Raw genomic sequence first — 18,258 nt, 5'->3', positions numbered from 1 at the left:
GGCCGCCCTCTACTGTCTCTGCCAAAAAAAAAAAGCATCCATGACTTTTAAAAAATGTATTTTAGCTGGCGCATGATTGGACTTGTTAGTTCATCAAAAATACACACACAACCATAACTTTAAAAGAGTATTTTGGTAAAACAAAAATATTTTTAAATGTGTAGCCTCATTCTCTCGTTCTCTCACAAAACGCCTTAAAATGTGTATTTATTCTTATTCTCTGTCAAAAAACGAACGCATTGAAAATATGTGTAGTGTATCTCTCTCTCTCTCTCTGTCTCTCTCTCTGTGTCTCTGTGTCTCTCTCTCTCTCACACACACATACATACGTACACACTCGCTCACACACAGTGGTTGAACGGAGACTGACGCCAGGGAGACGCCAGTTGGGCACCTCTTTTCACTGCGCGTCTTCTGTTTAGCTCAGAGCGCATATTTGTCGATGCACACTACCCTGGAGCGGAACCTCGGGAGACAAGATCACGCCACTACTGCCAAGGGAGAACTTGATGCCCATACGAGAGCGTTTGCCGAGTTTTAGCACTCGCAACAGGTAACGTTACCAAACATGTTCCGATGAGTGTCGGCCGTGTTGTCAGCTGTTCTGTTGCCGCTTATGCTTGTGTTGTGCAGACTGACTGGAGCCAGTGCCTTTAGGCAGCTGTAACTTGTGAAAGGCGCAAGAAGGTGCTGTTTATACACAGAAAAAACTACCGAAACTGCCTTAACACACGTGTTGATAGAGTCGTTGTAGCAGAGCGCGGTCTTGAGCAGTCTCAGATGATTCCACAGCATGAGTGAAGTTTAGTCAGGAGGTTGCTATGCAGACAGACTGGAGCCATAGCAGAGCTGCAGCCGAATTAAAGCAACAGGCTGTCCCAGACGAGAGAAGCCTTCTGTAGCCTACTGTCCAGCGTCCACACAGTGAGTTGCAGACCGTTATAAAGATTATACTGGCCTATATCTTTGTGGAGTCTGAGCCGTACAGAAATGCAAAAGAACAGCATCTGATTTTTTTTTTAAACAAGTTTTTTGTTTGGTTTTTTTGTTGTTGTTGTTGTTGTTTTTTATAAAATAAGCATGTTTCCCAATATAATTCAATTGAATCATATTGGGAAATATGCTTATGCTTAATATTCACACAAAAACACATCAAATTTGATTCACTCCCGAGTAAAATTTTAACTTGTAATCTTGTTGTAATAAGGATGTCTGTGTGTGGTATTGCTGTGTTCAGCACAAGGATAACACATAAGGCTCCCAGATATTACAATTTTAATATTACTGACAGATTTAATGTTTTTTTTCAAAATGTCTGACATTGACAAAAATATTGGATACTGCTTAGACAAGCTGAATTCTGAAGAAAAATATTTACCAGAGACATTATTAAAGGACTTAATGACATTTAATGGAATTCTATTCAAATAAAACAATTTCTAAATGTGTTTTTGAGCAAGTGAACTACCTGAACCTTGCCAGAGGATACACAAATTACACAGACTTTTCAAATTGACTTTTACGTGAACATTATTTTCAAATAAACAGCATACAGATCTCCCTTAAATTCAACTTTATAAGTATGCCAATTATGACATTTAAAAAATGCTGTGTGGACCTGTTTTGTCATTGTTTATTTATTTTCTTTGCAGAAGTGCTACAAATTTAATGAGTGAGGTGCACACACAAAAATTTTAACCATCAACATCACTAAAAACCTTTAAAGCTGTTGAAATGAAGAATCCACTTGAACTTAGTGGTCCCATGAGCCAGTGTGCCTTAGCAGCCTCAGACACCCACAAAAAGTTTAAGAGGAAGGCACGTGAGCCAAGAAGACTCTTTCATAGCTCCGACACAGGAGAGGAGAGCTGTACCAACACTCTGGCCCAAGAAGGATTATCCACCTCTGCCTTCACTCATGTGGAGATCCCTCACTGGCCAACAGCAATCTCCCAGCCCCTGTGTAGCCGGCTCCGGGTGGGGCCCAGGTCCTCTCTCAGCAACAACCAACAGGAGTTGCCACTGAACCAGACACCATTCAGGCCTCAGTATGAAGAGGAGGTGGAGCACAACTCCCCATCACCTAAGGTCTGGGTCTAATAGGAACTTGTTAGACACTTGACCAAATGTATGTACAAATATCTCATAGTACTAGACTGCGTGCTAAACAGGACACTGTATGTTGTTACTTTGGCAGGAGTGTCAGAGGCTAAGGCCTTGTTCAGAAGCAGGCAACCATGGTCCAGAGGTGAAGGCAATCCAGCAGACCAGGAGGCTGCTGGCCAATGCCCGGGAGCGTACCCGTGTACACACCATTAGCGCTGCCTTCGAGGCTCTCAGAAAACAGGTGGGACACTACTTTTTCATTTACTATACAGCTAAAACTGGTATTAGACACGTTGGTAATTAATTATATTTCTAAAGGTGCTACAGACATTCCATTTTCTCTAGAACTGGAGTTGTCCGCTCTTAAAGAAATCCACCAGTAAAGGCCCAAATGTTATAACAATGAGAAATGGCACAATAGGAGGGTTTCAGTCACGTGATCACGATGATGCGCGAATTTCAGGTGGAGGGCAGGAAGTGAAGACAAACACGACAAACAAACACGGCTCTGGAGAACACAGATACGGAGAAGAGTTCTTATTGTCAGGATTTAGAGCCAGTAGCAAGGCAAAAGTACGAGCAGTTAGTCGACAAATATATTGGACGTGACCCTGATCTTATTGAAAATGAGAGAATTTTCAACCGAAGTAAAAGATTTGCCTATAATGGAGGCAGAGGAGATCACGAACTATTGAGCTCTTCAGACATCGTTCTACACCAGACAACAGATGAAGGCAAAGTACAAAAGTTTGGAGGCATAGAACTTTTTTTGTGAGTGGATGGGTCCTCAACCTTGGTGCAAAACACCTAAATGATGATTATGGTTTGGTCTTCGCCGGGGTGAGTGTTTCTCTTATTTTATGTGTATAGACGTTATGGGAAAAACTGCAGTGTATCAGCAGTAACTGATCTATCCCAACTATATAATGTCAACAAATGTCGTTCGCCGTTAGTCGTTAATGATTCGTTTATGTTTAGGTAAACCACAAAAAACTATTTAGCTTTGTAACAAACCTTTGACGAAGTGGTCACTGCAGACACGAGCATTAGCGAATTCTGCTCCTCCCGACCGCAGACGTAGGTTTGTAATCCACTTTTTACGGCGTTGTTCTGTCGGCTTTTCCCATTTCTGACCTTTGTGGACGACTATATTCAGTACTCTAAAAAAATCGCTTTTCCTTCTCTCGGTTAGAACGATTGGCACAGCCGTAAACTACACAACACATGGGCATTTTCCTCCAGTCAGTTCACTTCCTGCCCTCCATCTGATTTTGCTTGCTGACAAACGTAGCCCTGTGACGTCACGTGAAACCCAGATATTGGCGTCATCATTATACAAGAAATAATTTATGCTTCATTAAAAACAAATGCATTGGAGATGAATGCTTCCAGAATCTGGACACATGCATTGGTCTGATGTAAATTTCTCCCTTTTCTTTCATATGAAAGTTTTCACTTTTGTAGGCCTCCAGTTTCCACAGTTCTCCTATTGATACTTTGACATCACACTGGGGGTGTTCTCCATGTATCTCTATAGTAGAATGTTCATCCGTTACCATGGTGACACTGTGCACAAATTAGCAAACACTGTCAAAAAAAAAGAAAAGAAAAGAAAACATGCAAAATGAATTTAAACAACATTTTCAGAAGTGTGTGGTCAAAACGAGCATACATTAACAATGATGAAAATCATTGTCATGCTAAATGGCTAATGTTTGCTAACTTGTGACTGTAATATTGTTTGAGAGGGACGTGTTTAACAGCACAAATCAACTCATCTGTTGTAGTTTCAGCGAGGGTTAGTTTAGTTTATTTATCTATCAGAGACAATGCACATAAAAGCATTAACCTACACAGAGAGGCAATGTGTTTGTGTTTCACAGCTGTTTTACACCTCCCATTGTTAATTTATTCAAAACGTTTTCCATTGGTCATTTTACATGATTGCACATAAAAAACATTTATGGATGTCCATCCTTTGTATGTGTGGATTACTTAGTTGTTACCAATATTTGTTAAAATTGAATGTCATAGCACCTTCACAAATATATACAGTGAAAAAAATGTAAACATGCCCGAAACCAATTTTACCAACTGTATATCATCTATTTGAAAGTACTGGAGTAATAAAGCTGAGTGCTGTGTTGATAGGTGCCATGTTACTCCTATGGCCAGAAGCTGTCCAAGCTGGCTATTCTCCGCATCGCCTGCAACTACATCTTGTCCTTGGCTCAGCTAGCCGAGCTGGACTACAGCTCAGAGCAGAACAAGCGCAGCTTCTCCCACTGTGTGGAACAGTGCACCCGCACCCTGCAGGCCGAGGGCCGCAGCAAGAAGAAAAAGGTTCAGTCCTCACTCTCCTCATCTTAGTATTAAGAACACTGGTCCCTGTGTCACAGCTCAAGTCTCTTTAGCAGCATGAGAATGTAGTCCCTGAGCGGCAGCAAAGCTCTCTTAAAGTATCCGTAAGCCCCCGAATTTTGGTGGAGAGAGAACAGGGGGGCAGAGGAAAAGGGACCAAGGACATAACGGGAGGTGGGAAGAAAACTTAGTATGTGGACAAACACCTGTTTGTCATGTGAAAATGCAAATACTTTTAAATAGTTATGTCATATGAGGAGTTACTAACTTAAGTTAATAAGTGCAGAGAGACATCTGTGTTAAAATCATTTCAGTTGCAAATCTATTAATTGTCTTAGTCTGTGCTAAAAAATTAATAGTATTTGTAGACTTATGGCATTTTACATGAATATAAAAATGGTATGGAGAGCAGAAGCTTAAAGCTGTTTCCTTGTTCAGCACTCAGCGTGTGTGTCCCAGACACCAGATGTTTGGAGCTGAGGGGAAGTGGAGCTGGCGCCATGAAGGGCAGAGGGCAGGGAGAAGGCACGCGAGCTCTAACCGCACACATACAGACATACACAGCAGCACACACTTGGGACATTCCCAGCACTGCTTTGCCTCAGAGCATCTGTTTGAGCACTTTTAAATGAGGGCAGAAAGAGGAGTCATTGTGGGACAGCAGCAGCTGTACATTAAGTTGTACTTTTAGATGTGTTAAGTTTTGGAGACAATAAGTTTTAGTCCAATTCACTATATACTTTTGTGGGAATTTTGGGGGGATTTGCTAAATTATATATTTTTGGAAAGGTTATTGTGTATGGAGTCAGAAAATCAATGTTTGCATTTGCCCAGATGTCAGATGTCGGCCATATTGAATTTGTAAAAAAAATTGCCACCAAAATTGAAATTTGAAATATCTCAGCCTCTGAATAAGTTGAAATGTTGATTTTAATTGCTAAACCCACATTTTCAGGGTCAGGGAATCAAATTGGTGCTAGTTATAAAGTTGTAAGACTTACCCACATTAACCCTTAGATGCATAAGTGGGTCAAAAATGACCCGGTTTGGTTGTTTTCTTGCAATTTCATTGTAATATTCACATGTAATACTCCATGATCCTCCAAAAAACATGTTTGTTTGTTTGTTTGTTTTTAATCCTGTTGAAATACATCAACAATGTGGGTAAAACAAACTATAAACATCACATGCAGTTGGTCAGAAAACTCAGAGTTTAAAAGTAGGTCACATAAAATGTGGATGTTGAATGTCAACAAACACATTTAGACACAATATGATTATGCAACCTTTTTAATTAGACATTTTCTATACATCATCATCATCACTTTCATACAACCGTAGACTGTATATATGAGTAGACAGAGCTAAAGCTGTAGCCGCCGTGTGCCAAATAGGAAGTTCTCCAGGAGGCTCTTCTGGCTCCTTCTGACTCTGGCTCCAATTAACTTACATTAGAATCTTGTGGCTCCTCTCTGTGCAACTGCTGCTGTGAGCCTCATCATTTTGGTCTTAAAATGTTCATATTAACCCCCTCTACATGAGCCTGATTTTTTAATTTTTTTTCTCTATTTTGTTCGTCAAAAAAATCCTATTCATAATATAGAGTCTTGGCTCCTGTAACTGTGGGCATCATGAGCCTCATTTGAGTGACGTTGAACTCTGTGGGTCACACTCGCTTAGTCCACTTCTTTTATAAAGTTTATGCATACAACACGGCTTGGGAATCATCATCATTCTGGCACTGGCTGCTGCACTGACACGTGTCGGTACAGGATAAATCTGTAGTTTCTGGTGTGTAGTTCTGCAGTCGCCTTTGTACTTAGCTGAGGTGAACCGTGGACCTGGACTCTGGGTCCTCACTAGAACCAACTACTGCTATCATGACATCATTTATTTAAAGAAAACTAAATGAAGCAAATCGCACATGCACTTACTTCATATATTTGTTTAATAAATATTAGCTACTGTTCAACAAGATGATCCAGTCCACACAGAGGGGGTCTCACTCCCAGAGGGAACAAGTAGTAGTAGTAGACATTGAGGACAGTTACAAGTATCTTGGGATCCCACAAGCAAATGGTGACCTTGAAGAGGCAACAAGGAAAGTGGCTACGGCCAAATACTTGCAACAAGTAAGGCAAGTTGGGGTCAAGGGTCAAGGAAACCAATGGTGCTACCATTGGTTTCCTTGACCCTTACAATGTGGGTTTAGCAGTAAAAAGCAACATTTCAGTTTTTCAGAAGTCGAGATACTAAAATTTTTACATTTACAGCGGCCATTTTTAAAACTTCAGTATGGCCGCCATATAGACATCTGGACAAATGCAAACATTGATTTTCTGACTCCATATACTATAACCTTTCCAAAAATATATAGTTTAGCAAATCCCTAAAAATTACCACTAAGGTTAAAATATGAATATAAGGAACCGGACTATTTATTGTTATATTATTGTTTGAATGGCGGCGCGCAAAAACGCAGCTGCTTCAGCTCTCTGTATCTGTGCTCCTTTTTTGTGATTTTTTTGTATTTGTTCTTTGCATCTTGTACATAAAATGGACTTTAATTCTCTGGGCATCGGTTTCCAATAGAAGATCTGCAGCGATTTTCGCTGTCTTCACAACATACCGGACAAGATAGCGAGACCAGCGGCCTCTTCGTGGATTGTTATTGGGTCTGGCAAGCGACGTAGACAGTGACGCGAGAGGAAGCAAAAATGTCGCTGCAGAGCTGGCTTGTTGTCTAAGCCAAGGAAACAACCCCTAAAACCTCCTCTGCCAAGCCTCTATCTCTCAAACGCCAGATCCATGCCTGGTAACCGCCACGTTTGAGAATGCTGTGCGCTTATCATAACAGAAACATGGTCACACGAACAAATCCCCAATGCAGCGGTGCAGCTAACTGGACGTACGCTACACAGATTGGACAGAAACAGAGACTCCGGGAAAAACAGAGGAGGGGGGCTCTGCATCTACGTGCATGAAGGTTGGTGTAACAACAGCACTGTATTGGACAGACACTGTTCTCCTGACCTAGAGTTCATAAGAGATGCAGACCCTTCTTTCTGCCTAGAGAACTAACGGCTGTTGTTATTACTGCAGTCTATATTCCTCCAGAAGCTAATGTTAAAACAGCTCTCTCTGTTCTACTGAACACCATTAACAATCATCAGCATGCCTATCCAAACGGTGTTCACATCATTACATCATTATAAGGCAAATCTCAAAACTTTTTGCCAAACGTTTTGCCAAAATTCCACCAACATTTGAAATGCCCAGAGAACACTCTGGACCATGTATATTCTAACATCAAGCATGGATACAGAGCCATACCCCTGCCCCTGGGCCAGTCAGACCATCTCTCCCTGTTCCTCACCCCTGCATACACCCCCCCTCAGCAGACAAAAAAAGCCAGAAAGACTGTCCATTACCTCCTGGCCAGATGACACCCTCTCCCAACTGCAGGTCTGCTTTGATCAAACACAGTGGGAAGTTCCATCTTGAAGACCTGGCTACATTCACAGATACAGTACTGTCTTTCATCAAGTTCTGCATTGGTATGGTCACTGCAGTAAAGATCATCCGGGTGTTCCCAAACCAAAAACCATGGATGACTAGCCAGGTCCGCATGTCTCTCCGGGCTCGGGACGCAGCCTTCAGATCGGGTGACAGAGAATTATACAGCACCGTTCACACCAACCTGAGGAAAAGCATCAAGGCTGTTAAAGCAGACCAAAAGAGGAAGGTAGAGGAGCAACTCAACAACCCCCGGCAGGTGTGGCAGAGCATACAGTCCATCCTAACTACAGAGACTGTGCTGTGACATCAGGGGACTCAGATGTGGCACTGCCAGAGGAACTGAACATCTTATTTTCCTGCTGTGAATCCCAGGCACAGCACTCAGTCACACCACTCCAACCCGCACTACAATCAATCTCCAACACCCCCCCACTCACTGTTGAGGTGGAGAATGTGAGGCGGGTGCTCCGAGCCGTTAATCCCAGAAAGGCTACAGGCCCGGATGGACTACCAGGGAAAGTGCTCAAGACATGTGCTGACCCGCTAGCACAGGTCTTCACTGACATTATTAACCTGTCACTGAACTGTCACTCAGTTTGCATACCGGTCAAACAGATCCACGGAAGATGCAATAGCCATCGCTCTCCACTCTGCGCTGAACCATTTGGAGAAACAGGAGACCTATGTCAGGATGCTCTTCATTGACCACAGCTCAACTTTTAACACAACAATACCAGACATCCTGATCCCCAAGTTGGCTAACCTGGGGCTCCCACCATCCACCTGCTCCTGGATTAAGGACTTTCTGGTCAGTCGACCCCAGCAGGTGAAACTGGGTCCCCAACTGTCATCCACCTGCACTCTCAGCACCGGCTCTTCCCAGGGCTGTGTGCTGAGCCCACTCCTCTACTCGCTCTACACTCACAACTGCAGTCCCACCCACCCAGAGAACATCATTGTCAAATTTGCTGATGACACGACAGTGGTGGGGCTGAGGGGAATGAAACGCCCTACAGAGATGAGGTCCTGAAACTCAGCGAGTGATGTGCAAATAATAACTTGGCACTGAACATCACCAAGACTAAGGAACTCATCCTGGACTTTCGGCGGAACATTGCCACCCTCGCCCCCCTGTACATCAACGACCACAGTGTGGAGCGAGTAGAGACCTTCAAATTCCTTGGGGTTCACGTCTCTGCGGATCTCTCCTGGTCAGTCAACACCTCAGCACTGGTCAAAAAGGCCCAACAGCGACTGCACTTCCTGAGGTGCTCAGGAAGGAGCAACTAAACACAAGCTGCTGGTGACCTTCTATTGTTCCACCATTGGTCACCTGCTGACCTCTGCTGTGACAGTGTGGCACTCTCGCTGCACAGAGGCTGACAGGAAGCATCTGCAGAAGGTGACCAACACTGCACAGGACATTATTGGCTGCTCCTCTGCCTTCCTTAAGAACATTATACAACTCCCGCTGTCTCAGCAGAACGAGGAAAATCATTAAGGACAATACACACCCTGGATTTCCACCTCTTCAACCTGCTGTCTTCTGGCAGGTACTTCAGGTCAATTCCAGCGAGGACCAACAGACTCAGGGACAACTTCTTCCCCAAAGCTGTCACCAGGCTTAATGAGAACTGTTAATTTGTTTAATTAATTAATTAATTAATTAATTCTTGCACTTTGACGGAGCAGCTCTGAATTTCATTATACAGTACTATTGTATAATGACAATAAAGGCTTTCTGTTCTATTTAGAGAAGTACCCATGCCCCTTCCCTGTCCATAATGTGGTTATTCATTTTGCTGTCATCTGATGTAGCTTATTTTAGATTGAAATATATGGACTAACTTATTGTATTTGTTAATTTAAAAAGAGGACAAAAATAAAGTTTTTGGATTTGTAGCTTAAGTCACCAGTAGTTAATTCATGGGCAGAAGAACTGATCTGATTGAGGGTATGTTGAACTTACTCTGAAGTCTTTTCATGAAAACAACAATGAATCATGATACAGCATTTTAGAAGACCAGGGTGTTAACATGTGACTTGACAGGAAGTATCTGATAAAAAGAGTTTGAGACCATTCTTCAGTGCAGATAGTTTGTAAACTGTTCATATTATGTCCATACTGATGAACACTTCTCCTATTACGTTATTTCTTGATCCATGTTACAATGTTGTTTCTTCACCAAAAGTTCACATTCACCAAAAGGAGTATTATTTATATTTAAGCTGTGTTCTTCTCTCAAATGGAGAACGCACTGTTCCACTTTATGATGTCATGTTTCACTGTGTTTTTAAATTCCATACACCTCCACTAGAATTATTTGCATGAGTTCAGCCCTGGAATTTCCAGTCTCTACTAAACAAAAGGTTAAAGGTGGAACAGAGCATTTTGAGCTTTGGAGATGTAGCCAGACTATAAAGGGATACTGAAATATGTGTGCATGAAACAAAACACAACATTCTAAGATGGCTTAAAGCTCTCAAGAGTCAATTTTGCATACATAGGACCTGTAAAGGACCTGTATCTAGCATGTGCTCTTACTGAAAAAAAGGGAACTTTCTGCAGATGCTGCACTAGCACTAATTAATGATTGGCTGTAGGTGCTGGGATTTCAGTAGTGACCATTCAAATCAGAGAGAGTTTAATTCAGCAGTGAAACTGGCAACCCAAATGAGAAACTCTTCTCAGACTCATTCTCCTTTCTGATTAGATAACTTTTGAGAATCAAAACAAAAAATTGTAACATAAATAAGTGGGACATTTGCAATTAAGAATAAATCAGTATTGCAATTGTTATCAGTAAAAGCTATATCTGATATGAACATGTTTACCTCATGTCTGTTGACACAGATATGTCAATTTTATTAAATTGAAAATTAAAATATTACATACATTTCCTATGATTTTTTTTCTTTTTTTAAGGGTTTTTTAGGATTTTATAGTATTTAGGTCATGGAACTGTGATGAGGACCACAGTAAGCCATTTTGAGTATGGGAAAAGTATGGGATATGGGATATGTATTGGATCATTATCCTGCTAGAACATCGGCCTACCTTAGTGGCACTGGCAAAATACAAATGTAATAATAAATAAATAAATGCACCTATTTGACTTGTTCAAAAACACCTTCCCTACTAGTGGGATAGACTGGTAACAGGCAAAAGCAGGAATATCAGAGGCCATAAATGAATATAAAATTTTATTACAGTATGGAATAAAGGATCAATATCTGTGACTGCGCAGAAGTCACAGATATTGATCTCTGTATTGTTTAACTGCTGTACTGTGAGTGTGTGTTAATGAGTTCACTCACCAACATTCATTAACTGTCTATTAACTGTCTATTTCTACTGCAGTGCAGCTGTATAAAAAAGGTTGTCTAAAAGACCTATATTTGTTATATATTAACTCCAGTATGCATGTATTTGTGTGTGAATTTAGTTTCTGTGGTAGATCCCAGATTATGTTGTCATTGGTCTGATTGATCGATTTTATTGGGACAAAATATTACAAATACAACAGTGTCGGCCTTTATTTCAAATTGTAATTTGGGATTTGTATTAATTTTACATATATGGTTGTTACAACCCAGGTGTTTGCTGGTCTTCGTGGTAAAGTATCCTATATCAACTGTTGTTATTTCCTGAGGCATGATACCAGCTAATAGGTGACACTTCATCACCAAAAACAGCAACAGTTCTACAGATGGCTCGCAACTAGCAGCATAAAAATGTCACATCTTTAGCTGGTCTTCTACTCCCTGGTCGTAGCTGAAAATCAGATGAATGTTAACAAAGTAGTGGTTCATGTAATTTTGGACACCTGGATGCTTCTTGCGTTCAAATTATTAATCTATAGGTTAACACAAGAATTTTCATTATTGTTGCTTTATGTATTTGTGTGTGATTAGGTGGTAGGTATACTGACATCTTTATCATGCCTTGTGTGTTGCAGATGGAGAGGATGCTAGACAATGTTTGACCTTTTCGGACTACACATGAGACTATGCTGCAGCTAGACTTTCATTGTCGGAAATTCATACTATTCTGAGGACTCATGTATGAGTGTCTTTTAAAGTTTAGAAAAGGCTTCACAATTATAAGGGCATGAGACTAGGGGGGTAAAGTTTACCCAGTGCAGGGACGGGGCCCTCACAAAGCCTCTTATGTGTATTTTATATGAGACAACTTGTAGTGCCGGCCACCAAGAATGATTTGTACTCAGGGCACAAAATTTGGTGCTATACTCCCGTCTATATGCTGCCTCTAAACCTGCACTGTGGAAAGATACATCGGATCTGCTCATCATACTTTTGTGTGGGTGTCCACAATGCCCAGCCTGTTCTGCTGACAACCTTGGAGAACAAAAAGGCAAGGCCACAGCTATAGGAGCGGATCAACCACAAATTTTATACTCAGACTTCTGCACCTGTCTCTGGCTGTTGCCTATAGCAATATCCCAGTGTGCTGAACCCCCAGGAAGCAGTCCAGCTACTGATGTCACACTCTGCACAGTCCTACTCATGTAAAACAAATAATGGACAATGAAATAATACATGCTCTAAGCCTGCATTTCATATTTGCTTTTTAAAATTTGTTTTCAAATTGAAAAATGACAAAAAAAGTCTTGTGAATCAATAAAAAAATAAATAAATGAATCAAGTTTTTAAAGCATTACAATGATTCAGATGTAAGGTACTGAACGTTCTCCCTTCTTTGTTTACTTATTGCCAGAAGCTAAAATAAGAAAAGTTGTGACCAGACTGACTGTACTTTGCCCATTTCATTTTGTACATTTCAGAAAAGCTGTGACGCAGTATGCCTTTTCACTTCCATCCATAAATAAATACATTTCTCTGTGTGTTTCTCTGCACCCAACGTTCCCCTTTTACAGCATCATAATGAGAGCAAGATATTGAGATTGAATTCAAACAAAGGATTTCTGAGCACTCCTAATGCCATTTTATATTTATATTTATATATAGGTTTTCAGGAAAATCTCATGAGATTCCTTTCTCTTACATATTTTGAAAGAAGTATTTTACATAAATGGTGAGTGGGATAAAGAAACCAAGAGTTTCAGCCCTTATTTTGTTTACTCTGATATGTTTATTGCTTCATCAATATTCTCCACAATGCATTGTGGGTTTTACTCCCATTGAACAATCTGACACTTTAAAGTATATTATTCACATGTATTACAAAATACATTGTTAACCCTCTCCAGGCAGGCGTTGCAGATTTGCAACAGCTAAATGCTGAATTACCTACTTACTCCACATCCATATTTTATGAGCTTTTTTAACTCAGGAGCCTTTTCTCCCATCCATGCTGATAAACGTGGGCAATGCAGACTGTGCAAGAATGGCTACACGCAAACGACCTGCCAGAAGTGCAAAATACTTTTTTTTTTTTTTTTTTTTTTTTTTTACAAATGATAAAAAAGTCAGGATTGTATATTACTACCCAATATTATAATTTTCCCCAAATATCAGATTTTTCCTGATACTAAAAATTTAATTTGAGCCTGAGAGGGTTAATTCAGTGTTCTTCAATCTGATCAGCTGTATCATAATTATCCTTGAATACAAATCAGTGCTATGTTTGTTGTCCTTCAGTTTGAACAGTTCAGTTCAAACTAGCCTCATAACTTTAAAGGACCCATCTCATGCAAAATCAACTTTTCAGAGCTTTCTACCTTCTAAGAGTGATGTGTGGGCCTTGTATATGTTGCCCAAGTGTTTTTTAGATTGATTCGGTGTTTTTTTTAACAAATTGCAGCGTATTTCTGCCACCGTCCCACATGACAACGAACGAAAGCTGCTACAACGATGATGCGGCCAGCTACACCTACGACGCGTTTGACGTAGCAGAAAGCGCTTCACATACGCCCCCCTACCCCACTCCACCCCCTCGGCCCCGCCTCCACCCTGCCTCCACCCACTCACACACCATCCTGCGTCTGCACCGTACAGGTCTGCTGTTCTGCGTTATTTATCTTTATTTTTCGCTTCAAACTGGCTTTTTGTAACCATGTCCTCATGGAGAAAGTGCGTATTTGGCTGCAATGGCAAGTCGAAATTATTTGGCATACCAACAGAAGAAGCAAGGCGTGCTAAGTGGCTGGAGTTTATGTTCTGGGAACACAGACAAAAAGGTCCCCAAGAATATTTTTGTTTGCGAGTGACACTTCACCTAAGACTGCTTCGAGAGCTACGGGTATTTTAAAAGTGGACTTACAACGAAGCAGAAGCTACACTTTGGAAAAGGACGCTGTTCCTACGATACCGGGGTCCAGTGATGGCGATCCTAGAGCTGTAAGTTTACCGCTTGTCCACATAAACACCTAAACAAAAGCGACAGCATAAGCTAATTGTCATACACTGCAGTGTACACGATATAATAAGTTAATCGTTTATTAACACTTTACCAATCAGTAATGTTCAGCTGATGTCGAGGCGGTGGTTGCGCTTCGTGCAGCTCAAAGTCCTCATCCGATTCTGGGTCCAACACATATGGCTGAACGCGCTGTATCGTCATGAGTTTATTCCTGCCGCTATCAGACTGCTAAACGGGTTGTGTGGCAGCAGGGCCACAGGGTGCACGCCTGTCTCCCCCTCCCTCCCTGAGATGGGCGGCTCACTCAGAGCCTACGTCACGTTTGGAGGGCGGAGCTCCTTGTTGTGCCATTACTCTGTTTTTACCCTCTGCTACAAACTTAAACATGCACAGTCTTGATCTTGATCGATGTTTCTTCTGCTCAATAAATAATGTCTGTGAAGTGATGACATATATTTGACAGTAAAATTACATCTGTGAATTCGTACTGATGAAAGCGTAATCGTAAATTTTAATTTCGTGATTGTAATTCTTGACGTCGCAATTTTTCATTTCGTATTCTGATGGATAAAATACACACAGTATATTTTATGTACGACTGGACTCATTTAAGAGTTTACAAATATTTATTTTATGTGCAACTACAGCCAAATCTGCATGGATTTCTATTCTATGCGCACAAATATTTTTGAAAGCTTTCTTACTCCATATGGAACCAACAAAAGTGGCTTCTTGAATGTGAGTAAGTCAAGTTAACCCTTGTGCTCTCCTCAAATTAAATGTGGAAGCGTACTGCTCTGGGGTTAAAACAGATTCCAAATATAAATGACCACCAGAGAGAGACAAAGCAAGCCAAAGTGTGTCAGATGAGTCCAGTATATTGTAATAATAATGATAATAATGATGATAATAATAATAATGATGATAATAATAATAATAATGATACTACTACTACTACTACTACTACTACTAATAATAATAATAATCCAATATACTGGACTCATCTGACACACTTTGGCTCGCTTTGTCTCCCTCTGGTGGTTATTTAGAGAGAGTGAGGGTTTTTTTTTTTTTAAATGTGGAAGCGTTCTCCTCTGGGGTTAAAACAGATTTCAAATAACCACCAGAGGGAGACAAAGCGAGCCAAAGTGTGTCAGATGAGTCCAGTATATTGGATTATTATTATTATTATTATTATTATTATTATTATTATTATTATTATTATTATTATTATTATTATTATTATTATTATTATTATGCATAATAATGATTATAAGTGCATATTGTTGGTACTGCAAAACTGTTACAAGTTGTAAAATTATTCATATATTTATTTATTTATTACATTTTGTAACACATACAAAAGGTTAAAAACAAAGAAAATCATTTATTGGGGATTGAATTACAAAACATATAAATAATAATAATATGCACATGAAATGACACAATGTCACAACAACAACAAGAAGAGGCAATAGGAGCTCTGGGCAAGTCCTGCCAAGTGCTGCAACATGAGCACAGACGTCACAAGACGTCAGAGGCTTTTCTTTGACTGTATTTTAGCAGGTTGTTGTTGTTATTGTTGTCGTCGTCGTCAAGGTGACAGGATGACATTTCTTCATTCACAGGTATGAATCTTATCTCATAACATGTCCTCATACACATGATGTGGAGCAGAAGGAGTGCGATGTCCTGGTCCATGTTTTGCAAGAAAACTAATGACCTATAAGATAAATAAGTGCAATTTAAACTTGGGCTATAAATTGTATAACAAGAAACTAGCACAGGCGCGCGCGCGCGCACACACACACACACACACACACACAGAGTGAGAGAGGAGGAAAAAATAAATAAATAAAGATTTACTTGTACCTTTCCCAGTGTTAGAAGAATCAAAGCTAAACCGAACAATATTAGCAGCAGCAGCAGTGCAGATGAGGAGATGACAGCAGATGACAGAAGAAGCATTTCTTTTACATGGGCCCAATTGTTGTATGTGTGACTTGTACTTGTACTTGTACTTGTAGATGGTGCAGCAGATGGAGGCTTGTCTCCTACAAGCACAATATCATTTGGAAGTCTATGTCCCGCATCCACCGTTAGTCATTATCCTCGGCGTTGCGGCCATAGTTGCTGTAGTGGTGTCGGTGGTAGTAGTAGTAGTAGTAGTAGTAGTAGTAGTAGTAGTAGGAGTAGTAGGAGTAGTAGTAGGAGTAGTAGTAGTAGTAGCTTTTGTCTTTGTCATGTGGTCATTGTGTTCTGTAGGCTTGAGGGCTGCAGCACCTTTGAACAGATCTAGATATTAGCATAAATCCAAATGACAAATAAAATAAAAAAAACAATGCTTTATGAATTCTGTATCATAATCCACCAAAGCTTTTGTGGCACGCACACACACACACACACACACACACACACACACACACACACACATACACACACTTAAATAACCAAGTAACATGGTAAAATAATGAATGTGGTTCGACATTGAGAATCATGCTATTCTGGCTAGTTCTGAGTCTGTCGTTCACAAAATAGGAAGCTCTACACCATATCACAAGTCCACGATGGGCTTCTGTCACAGTCATGTTCTGTGTGACTGTAGTGCTATATGTCCCCTGTGCATTGGTGACTATTTTCTGGTCTGTAAGAACAAAAATCCCATGGTTTTGCCCGAGGTTCCACATGAGCCGAGGAAAGTCAAGAGGACAGAGTGTGACAGCTGAGCAAGGTAATAGTCACCACCTCTGTCTCTCTCTGTTCACCACAGACTTTTAGTGTGGGACTCCAGGGAGAGTCTGGGGAGAGTAAAAGAAAAACAAAAGAAAAACAAACAAACAAACACACACACACACACACCCTACTACTACTACTACTACTACTACTACTGTCTGTAAAGACACCACATAAACACATAGTAACATTAGACCTTTTGCCCTGAGAAAGGAGTTACAGATCATCAGTGTGCTAAATCATTTTCTGCTGTAAATGTGTGCGTGTGTGTGTGTGTGTGTGTGTACATCAGATCAGAGTGAGTGAGGTGCTATTTGTAATTACATTGTTTTATTTTCTCATTTAATGAGGATAATCAACATCAAAAGGTTTTAATGTCACTAAACTCGGAAGAAATAGGAAAAGGGTCATCGTGGTCGTGGTCGTTGTCGTCTTCCCTCTGACTGTTATGTGAAGAGGGTCACAAACAGCTGTGGCTGAGAAATCTCTGCTCACTACTCTGAAGTAATAGTTGCCTTCATCTGCTTTTTTTAAGTCATAAAACACAGTGTTGCAGGATTTGTTTTGTAAGTGCCCAGTGATATTCATGGGATAAGACTTGACTCCGCTGACTGAAAAGACATGCGGTAGACTTGCTATAGAACTATTTTTAAGCCAAACACCCACTATAGGCTGTGTAATCCATGTACTGTTGATTTGAGGTGAGGATGTATATGTGCATGGAATCTGCAAACAGGAGCCTCTCAAAACCTCCAGCCTTGGATTGTAAGATGCTGAAGTCGTAATGGACAGATCAGCGAGCAAACCACAGCACTCAGCCCCTCCTGTAAAACATGCACAGATATGTAGGTACTGTAAGTAAAGAGGTTAAGTAGGTAGGTAGGCTAAAGTATAGTAACAGAAGATACATGAGTTCACACACGCACACACACAGACACACACAAACAGACACACAAACACAGAAATACGCACACACAGATATGCACACAGAAACACACATGCACAAACAGACACGCACACACACAGAAACACACGCACACAAAAACACGCACGCATACACAGAAACACGCACGCACACACAGAAACACACACGCACAGACACACACACACACACAGAAACACACAGACAGAAACACACAAACAGATACACACGCGCACACACAAAAACATACGCACACATAAACACACGCACAGAA

General features: G+C 40.7%; 1 protein-coding gene across 1 annotated transcript; it reads left to right on the top strand.

Annotated features, from left to right (window-relative positions):
* Positions 1-279: 279 nt before the first annotated feature.
* atoh8 (atonal bHLH transcription factor 8) lies at positions 280-12,820 on the top strand. The gene is made up of 5 exons (XM_020919975.2): positions 280-553; positions 1,653-2,088; positions 2,198-2,347; positions 4,258-4,449; positions 11,946-12,820. Exons 2-5 carry the CDS (start codon positions 1,735-1,737, stop codon positions 11,970-11,972), a joined length of 723 nt encoding a protein of 240 aa, XP_020775634.1. The 5' UTR covers positions 280-553; positions 1,653-1,734; the 3' UTR covers positions 11,973-12,820.
* The last annotated feature ends 5,438 nt before the right edge of the window (positions 12,821-18,258 follow it).

Source organism: Boleophthalmus pectinirostris, unplaced genomic scaffold (genome assembly GCF_026225935.1).
Source record: "Boleophthalmus pectinirostris isolate CB_2022bp ecotype Guang Dong unplaced genomic scaffold, ASM2622593v1 HiC_scaffold_23, whole genome shotgun sequence".
NCBI lineage: Eukaryota > Metazoa > Chordata > Actinopteri > Gobiiformes > Gobiidae > Boleophthalmus > Boleophthalmus pectinirostris.
This window is presented reverse-complemented; position numbering and strand designations above follow the sequence as displayed.